We start from the raw sequence: 10,701 nt of genomic DNA on the forward strand, positions 1-10,701 counted from the left end.
TTTCATCCATTTCGTCCCATTTTGCGTTGAAGTCTTTCCATTCATCGTCGCTGTCGCTGTCTATTGGTCGTTTATGTTTTTGTTTTTGTTTTTTCTTTGGCATTTAGTCTTCGTCTTCGTCTTCTTCCGGTAAGTTACCTTGTTTGTCTGGTGTAGATAACCACTCTCTTCTTTCTTTTTCTCTGTATATCTCCAATCTTTTTCGTCTTAATGTTTCTATATCTTGTGCTGTTATTTGTTCTCTAGATATTTTTCCTCCTGGTATTGTTATCGGTTTTACTGGATTTCTGTTTTTAGGATTTTTTTCAGATGCTAATCTCTCTTCTTCTTTGTGTGCTCTCCATGCTTTTTCCTGTGAATGATACGGTTCTACTTCGTCGTGGTTGACTTTGTGACCTCTTGGATCGATATCGTCCCAGTCGAATTTTGGTTCTTTCACTTCTGATTTGTCCACTCCTTGGTGTTTTCTTGGTATTCCTCCTCCTTGCGCCGTTCCCGATTGTTCTCCTTCTATTTCAGTTTGATATATTTCTTGCCAGGTTGGTACGTCTATGTATTCTTGTATCAGTTTGTGTACGCTTATTTTTTCTACTTTTTCGAAATCTTTGTTTATCGGTGCTTCTCTGTTTATTATGTCGTTGTTCAGGTCTTCCCACGGATGTTCCGGATCGCTGTACGTTGTTATTCCCGTTAGTAGAGCGTTCCATAGGTTTACCGCTTCTTCTTGGTCCATCTGTCTTCCTATCGTTGATATGAATCTTTCGTATATCCATATGTATAGCTCCATGAATTTTTCTCCTTCGGGATTTTCTTTGTCAATGTCCAGGAAGGGTTCTAGAGCTTCTTTGTATCTGTTGTTCCAATTTTTTTTGTATACCAGTTCTTCCAGTTGTTGTTGCGTGTACGCCGATATCGTTTGTATCGTGTACAGTATCAGGTCCGTCAGTACTGCCCCCGCTAATCCTGCTGGTCCTCCCATTGCGAATGCTACCGAGTATTCCGTTATTTTTCCTATGGCTCTCGTTAGTATTTTTCCTTCGTCGTTTGGTACGTAATGTTCTATTATGTTTGTTATTATGTCTATCATCATTTCCGGTCCTTGGTTTTTCACCCCTCCTAGGAATTTTTTCCCAGTGTGCACAGTCGTTTTTTTTATCGCGTCTGCTAGTTTCTTTGGATTTTTTTATCTTTTCCGAGAATTTTATTGTGCTTTTTACTTTTTTTTCACATCCGCCGACGCTTGATCTCTTACTGATTTTGCTGCTTTTTTCATCGTCGATTCTCCTTTCCAGTGTTCTTTCGCTGCTTCTTTTAAATTTTGTACTTTTTGTTCTATCGTTTTTCCTTCTTTCCATTTTTTTGCGTATTGTTTCAGTATTCTTTTGTAATCTTCTTTGACTACTTGATATGCTGGTTTTAGCGTATGTTTTATCATATTTTTCACTTGTTCTATTGCTAGTGATCTTAATGTTTTTTTTATTCCCACTTATTTTATTCCTTGGTATGTGTCTTCTGCTACTATTTCTACTAGATGTTCTAGATCGTCTTCGTCCGTGTGTCCTCCGTGCGTTTCGTAGTAATCCGCCAGTAGTTCCCACACGTCTTTGTCTCTTATCCATTCTTCTTCGTCTTCTTTGTTTTCTCCTAACGCTTCTGCTAGTGCTTCTAATCTTCTCCAATTTAGTATCACGTCTTGTTCCGACATTGTTGTTGGATCTACTCCTGCAAATGTGCTGATAAAGTCTCTCAGTTCTTTTGCTAATTCTGCTTCTTCGTCTCCGTATGCTACTTCTCTTATATCTCCATCTGTATGTGGTGTTTCCGTATCTTCCATTGGTACTGCAAATAGGTCGTCTATGAAATCTTCTAGTTCTTCTTCTCCTAGTTCTAATAGTTCGTCCACTTTGCCTTCTAGATATCCTTCTATGCTTCCTTCTTCTATGAATTTTTCCAGTTCTGTGAATACCATTCCTAGAAATGTTGTTGCGTGTTCTGCTTCTTCTTCCAGTTCCGGTAATATAGCCTCTTCCACTGCTAATGTGAATTTACTTTTTTTTGCAGGTGGCATTATGAACGATCTGCGAATAGAAGATTGTAATATTGAATTACTCAAACGCAAGAAGCCTTTGGTTATATATCTTTACGGAAAGAGTGGAACCGGTAAGACTCATTGGATTTACGAATCTATCGATTCTAGAGAAATCTATAAATGGAGCGGTCTCATGGCGGATTTACATCCCCGGTTCGACGGATATTCCGGACAATCTGTCGTCCTTTTCGACGATTATCATCACGTTCTACATACCAAAGGTGGACCCCAGCCTGTAATGACCCCGACTTTGATGTTGAACATTCTGGACAAATGGCCTATAACTGTGCCTGTCAAGCATGGCGACGTGCCATGGTTCCCTCGTGCAATTGTGTTTACAAGCAACTTACCTTTTAAATTTAATTCCAAGAGATATTTCTCTTATCACGAGGTGTACTATGCTCTTAGGCGTAGATTTGATTACATATACGATGGTGTTTCATCTGATATGCCTACTTTGAAGTACCTAATAAATGAATATTATAATTGATCATGTGACTTGAGTGATTTTTTGTACATTCGTTTACCAATTACCAACCATTTCTCTCTCCAAAAGCCCAGCTTTGCATCGATTGGCTGGAACGCGCGTAAGCATTTGAGCCTTCTAAATCTTCCGATAGTCCTAGAACTGGTCCCTTACCCTTGTTACGCCCTGTTCAATTGTTGATTGAACAGGGCATAACGGGAGGGGGCCAGTTCTAGATGGCGATTTTTACATATCTCCCCCTAGAAGTAAGTCCCATAAGGAGTTCTTCTTGTGTCTAATTTTTGGTTGGTATTTGGTATTCAAATGTACAGAAAATCACTCAAGTCACGTGATCATTACATCATCACTTTCATCATCACCATGGAAACATAACTTTCAATGAATTAATATACAACTTTTTCAACTTGTTTCAACTCATTTTATTCAACATAACACAACATTTTCAACTTTATTCTTGAACATTATAGTCACCCTTGTTTTCATCAAAGTATTTTTCAAACATGTCATTTAGATATTTCCATTGTTCTTCATTCCAACAGTATTTACCATTATCATTAACGTCTTCATTTGTTTGCAGGAAATCTATTATTACATCAAGTGGATTTTCATCATTAGTATTTTCCTCATCTTTAACATTTAACTCTTTTTCCATATTTTCCATTTCATTTTCATACTTTTTGTAGTTTTGGAAGTATGATTCTTTAAACTCTTTTTTAACTTTCTTATTCTCTTCCTTATTTTCTTTGGTTATTTGCTCATTTGTTTGGCATACCTTTAAGCTAAACACTCTTTTCATATTTTGTGGTAACAAGTCATGTTGATCGTCGTTTTCAATTATAGCTTTTGCTATTTTGTTCATGTAATTGCTAAATTGAGAATTTCTTCTCATCTCATCTTCAATTACTTTCCATTCATCTAACATTTGATCTATGACCATTCCACCAAATATAATTCTGCTTAGATCTTTATCAAAGAATAGATTTTCATTCTTAGTTGGTTTATCCATCTTTATCCATTCAAACCTTCTTTCAAGTCCACTTAAAGGGCTATTACCTCCCATCTCCTCATGTGTTCTTAGTATTCTAGGGAAGTTTTCGTTGGACGTACAGATAATCCACATTGGATTAACCTCTTGTGTAGAGCTATGCACTTTTACACTGGTCTTTTCCCCACCACTTAGGTTCCATACAGTAGCCCTGTTTTCTTTACTAATCAGGTTAACCTCTGTCATTTCATCAAATAAGAAGCTATTTGTTTTAGCTGTTACCTGATATCTCCCTACTCCCTGACTGTCCATGCAAACTTTCTTAATGTTTGTCCTAGGTATCATCTTAGTTACGCTAGTTTTACCAGTATTTGGTCTTCCGTAGAAGAACAGTTGCTTTATGTTATCATTCTCATTTCTATATAAGAACATTGTAAATAATAACGTACATTTCTGTAACAACGTAACATGGTTATCATTCAAGTTATCGTTAATTTTCTTAACCGTGTCTATCTTGGTTGCCACACTGGCTTGCATGTCACATTTCTTTAAGTTACTTAGGTCTAATTGGTCCACAAATAGTTTGACACCCATCTTTAAATTGTGTGTCTGAACGAAATTTAGGTCGTTCTCTTCTTGCAGAGTTTGTAATATGCTCTCTGCGTTAATGTTTACTTCCTTTTCTAGTAGGTCGTTAACAATTCTCATCATATTTGTCATACTTGTCAAGTTATTAACACTGAATTTTTTTTTTCAGGTTTCAAGTTTTCAGGATTTGGATTTGGACTGTTTTTTATGATATACCTCTTCCAAGCTTTTAGATTGGACACAGGTTTACAATATCTGTTCATTAATCTGACACAGTCACATCCCATGCTCGTTAATGCATGTTCTAGCATTCTAATTGCCTTTTTTTTTTCTTAGATACAAGGCTTTACCACTTTTGGTATCGGTAGCAGACAATATTGCATGTACATGTTTATTCTCTTGTACGTACTCATCTGGGTCCTCTATGGTTCCAAATTCTAAATGTATCGTATTCTGGCCATTTTCGCCATAAGTACTAGTGTATGTTTGCTCTTCATATGGTCTGACTAATGCAATATTGTTTGCCATCCCGTCTCCTAGTCTAGCAAGGTCTATAGTGCATGCCCAGTAACGGGCTCTACTCACATTATCGTTCGTTCCCTTTTTTTTGGTCAATTTCTTGCTCTTTGGAGTCTGCCCCCCCCCCCACACTACTTCTACGCTTTCTCCGCTACACTCTCCCTCCTCTTCGCTTTCGCTAATTTGCAATTTCGGCACCTTACCCTTTTTTTCCTCTCTTGTAGCTGTTGCTTCCTCTGCTTCTCTCCTTTTTTTTTGTTGTTCTCCACTGTCCAAGTTTGTTCTGGAGGCCGAATAGTAGTTGCTCATAATCTTGAATTTCTTTGTCGCTTTCTGTCAATATTTCTTCGAATCTCACCTTCTGTCTTTCGTGTATTGCGTTGTAGAATCTTCTTGTTCCGGAATTTGAGTAGTAGTTTCCTTCACGTATTAGCCAGTGTAGTTTGTCTTGTATCTTGTTCAATTTTTTGGTTTTTTTCTTTCCAATAGTGTAGCGTTTGCAGTGTTTTTTCGCACAGGTTTCGAAAAAATTCACCAGTATTTCACGCTTGTCTTTTTTGTAGTCTGTGATTTCGCTCGTCTGTAATATAAAAAAAGGAGAGAAGGATTAATAAGTACAGTTTAACGTGAATTTTTGTTTAACCAACCTAATCGCTATTATAAAAAAAAAATAAAATTTTTTTTAATTTTTTTTTTATTTTTTATTTTTTTTTATATTTTATTCAACTTTTTCATCAACATAATATAATATTTAACATAACATCATATTTAACATAATTATTAACTTTTAAACATAACAATATTAACTGGTTTTAACATGGTTTCAAAGTGTTTTTAACATAACATTATTCTTTTTCAAACTGATTGTTCAAGTTGATTCTGATATCTTTGCTGTTTGACATCGCCACCATTTTATTTCTCTCAATCTTTGCTTTTTGACCATCTTCAACTCGCCTGGTATTTATGATTCTTTCCCTGTGCTGGCGATATTTTTCACAGATCATGCAATGCTCCTGAGGAGCATGTATGGGCTTAGATCTGTCATTGTGCATAGCACGGTTAAGTTTTTCGTTATCGTTCATTTGGCTATGGCACCTAGCCTCTGCTCCGTACACTCGATCTTCATACGCTATGATCCTTGTCAACATGAATTTTGCCTTTTTCTCCAAGTGATCTGGATCCTCATGTCGTTCAAGTTCTTTGAGATAGTTCTTAGTGTCGTCCTGTAAGTCATAGAGGATTCGCTGATCCTCATGAGTTTCTAAGAGTGTCTCATATTTTCTTTTGTAGCTATTGCGGCTTCTAGTCGCCTCTCTGATCACATCGTGAGCCTCCTGAACATTGTGCTCTATGTTGCTTAGCAGTAGATTTTTGTCTTCGTACTCCGCAGTATTTGCGGCGTACTTTAGCATGTTGCGCAATTGTTGGCTTATGGTTACTACCCTGCTGTAATCTAACTTTAGAACACTTACTTTGGCTCTGTGTTCGATGAGCTGTCTCTCACTTTCTGCCTCCAACACGTTCACTTGCATGCAGAATATGCGTAGTTGCTCAGTTTTTTGATTCAACAGTTCTTCCATTTCAAATATTTTCTCTTCGTTTCTCTTGTCTTTTTCATTGGTTATCGCAATGTATTCATCAAATTTGAGCAGCGTGTCTTTGAGTAGTATCTTGTCTCTGTGAATGTCGTTTCTTTCATCCACAAAGTTTTGGAAGTCTTCGTCCAATTCTTCTTCACATTTTTCTAGTTCTTTCTCCTCTTCCGTTGTGATTCTTTCAATACTAGACACTGCTTCGATGGTATCCACAATGTCTTTCTCTTCTTCTTTGTCTACTCTTATGTTCACTGTCGGTATCTCTTCCATGTCATCGCTACTACTTTCCAAATGTTTTGTTGATTGCATCTTTGAAAACTAATTCAAGTGTGTCTCTCAGATGTTTAATTTCTTGTCCGTTTGATTCAGTTTGCTCGTGAGTATAAAATGTGCAAACTGCAGTTGCAAATACAATAGACACAAATGTTAATACTAACCAAAAGAGTATCGAGAATAAAACGCAAGTGCCACAGTCGTTATCTTCTCCAGCCATGAGTTTAGTGTGACTATTTTCTGGTTCTCCCGTCTTTTTATGCACTCGCCCGTCTTCCCTGCTTCAGCGCTCAGCCAATTAGCTGCCTACGCGCTCATTTCCGCTTCCCCGATTGGCTCTACGCGCCGCTATTCCTCTCACGTCCGCTATGTTAATCGCGTACGCACAAACCGTGATTGACAGCGCACAGTTACTAATTTTAGTAACGCGCGTCTTCCTGCTGTACGCGACTTGTTTACTACTTGTATTTTTCCACCACGTGACTTGAGTGATTTTCTGTACATTTGAATACCATATACCAACCATTATTTAGCCTCTATCTCTTCTTAAAGCTTTTTACACGCTGTAGTAGTCCCTTAATGAACCAAATACGTTTAATTGGGGTTTTTCGCAGTTCTTTTTTTGCCTAGTCCCTTACTACCATACTACACCCCCTTTTCTCCCCTGGGTGTTGTATTACCCCCCTCATCACCTATTAGGTGTTGTGCTGCCCTCTACTAGGTAGATATTTGGTTTCTTACCCCTTAAGGTGTGTTACTTCTTCAGCATATATATGTAAAAATCGCTATCTAGGAACTGCCCCCACCCGTTGGCCCCTGTACAGTCACAAACTGTACAGGGCCCAACTAACCCCTTAAGGTGTGTTACTTCTTCAGCATATATATGTAAAAATCGCTATCTAGGAACTGCCCCCACCCGTTGGCCCCTGTACAGTCACAAACTGTACAGGGCCCAACTAGGGTAAGGGACCATTCCCTAGATAGCTCGGAAGGATTAGGAGGCTCAAATGCTTACGCACGTTCCAGCCAATCGATGCAAAGCAAGTTTTGGGTGAAGAAGTGGTTGGGAAATGGTATGTCAAATGTACAGAAAATCACTCGAGTCACGTGTTCAATTATAATATTCATTTATTAGGTACTTCAAAGTAGGCATATCAGACGAGACACCGTCATATATATAGTCAAATCTACGCCTAAGTGCAGAATAGACCTCGTGGTAAGAGAAATATCTCTTGAAATTAAATTCAAAAGGTAAGTTGCTTGTAAACACAACCGCACGAGGGAACCACGGCACATCGCCATGCTTGACAGGCACAGTTATAGGCCATTTGTCCAAAATGTTCAACATCAAAGTCGGGGTCATTACAGGCTGGGGTCCACCTTTGGTATGTAGAACGTGATGATAATCGTCGAAAAGGACGACAGATTGTCCGGAATACCCGTCGAACCAGGGATGTAAATCCGCCATCAGACCGCTCCATTTATAAATTTCCCTAGAGTCAATAGATTCGTAAATCCAATGGGTCTTGCCGGTTCCACTCTTTCCGTAAAGATATATAACCAAAGGCTTCTTGCGTTTGAGTAATTCAGTATTGCAATCTTCTATCCGCAGATCGTTCATAATGCCACCTGCAAAGAAAAAAGGTAAATTCACATTAGCAGTGGAGGAAGCTATATTACCAGAACTAGAAGAAGAAGCAGAACATGCAACAACATTTCTAGGAATGGTATTCACAGAACTGGAAAAATTCATAGAAGAAGGAAGCATAGAAGGATATCTAGAAGGCAAAGTAGACGAACTATTAGAACTAGGAGAAGAAGAACTAGACAAATTCATAGACGACCTATTTGCAGTACCAATGGAAGATACAGAAACACCACATACAGATGCGGATATAAGAGAAGTAGCATACGGAGCGGATGAAGCGGCATTAGCAAAAGAACTGAGAGACTTTATCAGCGAATTTGCAGGAATAGATCCAACAACAATGTCGGAACAAGACGTGATACTAAATTGGAGAAGATTAGAAGCACTAGCAGAAGCGTTAGGAGAAGGAGAAGAAGACGAAGAAGAATGGATAAGAGACAAAGACGTGTGGGAACTACTGGCGGATTACTACGAAACGCACGGAGGACACACGGACGAAGACGATCTAGAACATCTAGTAGAAATAGTAGCAGAAGACACATACCAAGGAATAAAAGAAGTGGGAATAAAAAAAACATTAAGATCACTAGCAATAGAACAAGTGAAAAATATGATAAAACATACGCTAAAACCAGCATATCAAGTAGTGAAAGAAGACTACAAGAGAATACTAAAACAATACGCAAAAAAATGGAAAGAAGGAAAAACAATAGAAGAAAAAGTACAAAATTTAAAAGAAGCAGCGAAAGAACACTGGAAAGGAGAATCGACGATGAAAAAAGCAGCAAAATCAGTAAGAGATCAAGCATCGGCAGATGTAAAAAAAAAAGTGAAAAGCACGATAAAATTCTCGGAAAAGATAAAACATCCAAAGAAACTGGCAGACGCAATAAAAAAAACTACGGTACACACTGGGAAAAAAATCCTAGGAGGAGTGAAAAACCAAGGGCCGGAGATGATGATGGACATAATAACAAACATAATAGAACATTACGTACCAAACGACGAAGGAAAAATACTAACGAGAGCCATAGGAAAAATAACAGAATACTCGGTAGCGTTCGCAATGGGAGGACCGGCAGGACTAGCGGGGGCAGTACTGACAGACCTGATACTGTACACGATACAAACAATATCGGCGTACACACAACAACAACTAGAAGAACTAGTATACAAAAAAAATTGGAACAACAGATACAAAGAAGCTCTAGAACCCTTCCTGGACATTGACAAAGAAAATCCCGAAGGAGAAAAATTCATGGAGCTATACATATGGATATACGAAAGATTCATATCAACGATAGGAAGACAGATGGACCAAGAAGAAGCGGTAAACCTATGGAACGCTCTACTAACGGGAATAACAACGTACAGCGATCCGGAACATCCGTGGAAAGACCTAAACAACGACATAATAAACAGAGAAGCACCGATAAACAAAGACTTCGAAAAAGTAGAGAAAATAAGCGTACACACACTGATACAAGAATACATAGACGTACCAACCTGGCAAGAAATATATCAGACTGAAATAGACGGAGAACAATCGGGAACTGCGCAAGGAGGAGGAATACCAAGAAAACACCAAGGAGTGGACAAATCAGAAGTGAAAGAACCAAAATTTGACTGGGACGATATCGATCCGAGAGACCATAAAGTGAACCACGACAAAATAGAACCATACCATTCACAGGAAAAAGCATGGAGAGCACACAAAGAAGAAGAGAGATTAGCATCTGAAAAAAATCCTAAAAACAGAAATCCAGTAAAACCAATACCAATACCAGGAGGAAAAATATCTAGAGGAGAAATAACAACAACAGATATAGAAACACTGAGACGAAAAAGAATAGAAATATACAGAGAAAAAGAAAGAAGAGAATTCTTCACAATAGACAGACACGGTAACTTACCAGAAGAAGACGAAGACGAAGGCTAAATGCCAAAGAAAAAAGAAAAACAGAAACATAAACGACCAATAGACAGCGATAGCGACGATGAATGGAGAGACTTCAACGCAAAATGGAACGAAATGGATGAAAAATGGGCAGATTTTCACGAAAAATCAAAAAGACAACATGTTACCTCGACCCCAAAAGAAAAAACAGAGAGGAAAGAAAGGAACGTGTTTGCGAGTCTACATACTCCAAAAAATGTTCCGAAAAAGACTGATGGAGGAGCAACAGCGAAGGATAGAACATATACTAAAAGCCCAGGAAAACTCGGAGCAAAACAAGGAGACCAAATGAAAAGTTTCTTCAGAAACTGGCTAAAAAATAAAAAAGATAAGACATTCACGAAAGATCCAGGAGCACCGAAAAAAAAATTCAAGAGACCAAGCCTAAAAGAATGGGAAAAAATAACAGTAGAGAAAGAAGAAAAGAAAGGAAAGAAAAAAAAAACTAAACCTGAACCACGAAGAGACGAACGACCGCATCTACTCGATTGGGACAAACCAATATTAATAAACCACGAACAAGGATGGGTGTCAGGACATCCAGCAATAAGCATAGAAGA

General features: G+C 38.2%; 2 protein-coding genes across 2 annotated transcripts; one reads left to right on the top strand and one right to left on the bottom strand.

Moving 5' to 3' along the window:
- Positions 1-5,513: 5,513 nt before the first annotated feature.
- Positions 5,514-6,572, bottom strand: LOC117115933 (GRIP domain-containing protein RUD3-like). Its single transcript, XM_033259818.1, has one exon. The coding sequence runs from the start codon at positions 6,570-6,572 to the stop codon at positions 5,514-5,516; it is 1,059 nt and encodes a 352-aa protein (XP_033115709.1).
- Positions 6,573-8,158: 1,586 nt separating this feature from the next.
- Positions 8,159-10,166, top strand: LOC117115934 (splicing regulatory glutamine/lysine-rich protein 1-like). Its single transcript, XM_033259819.1, has 4 exons — positions 8,159-8,440; positions 8,560-9,300; positions 9,472-9,693; positions 10,080-10,166. Exons 1-4 carry the CDS (start codon positions 8,159-8,161, stop codon positions 10,164-10,166), a joined length of 1,332 nt encoding a protein of 443 aa, XP_033115710.1.
- Positions 10,167-10,701: the final 535 nt, after the last annotated feature.

This window comes from Anneissia japonica, unplaced genomic scaffold (assembly GCF_011630105.1).
Source record: "Anneissia japonica isolate Jap-2015-1 unplaced genomic scaffold, ASM1163010v1 scaffold13835_len12388_cov151, whole genome shotgun sequence".
Lineage (NCBI taxonomy): Eukaryota > Metazoa > Echinodermata > Crinoidea > Comatulida > Comatulidae > Anneissia > Anneissia japonica.

Coding starts and splice junctions, on each gene's coding strand:
- LOC117115933 (XM_033259818.1), bottom strand. CDS start 6,572: ATGCAATCAACAAAACATTTGGAAAGTAGTAGCGATGACATGGAAGAG.
- LOC117115934 (XM_033259819.1), top strand. CDS start 8,159: ATGCCACCTGCAAAGAAAAAAGGTAAATTCACATTAGCAGTGGAGGAA. Junction 9,301..9,471: donor GTACTGACAGACCTGATACT/GTACACGATACA, acceptor GATATACGAAAG/ATTCATATCAACGATAGGAA. Junction 9,694..10,079: donor TACATAGACGTACCAACCTG/GCAAGAAATATA, acceptor TCTTCACAATAG/ACAGACACGGTAACTTACCA.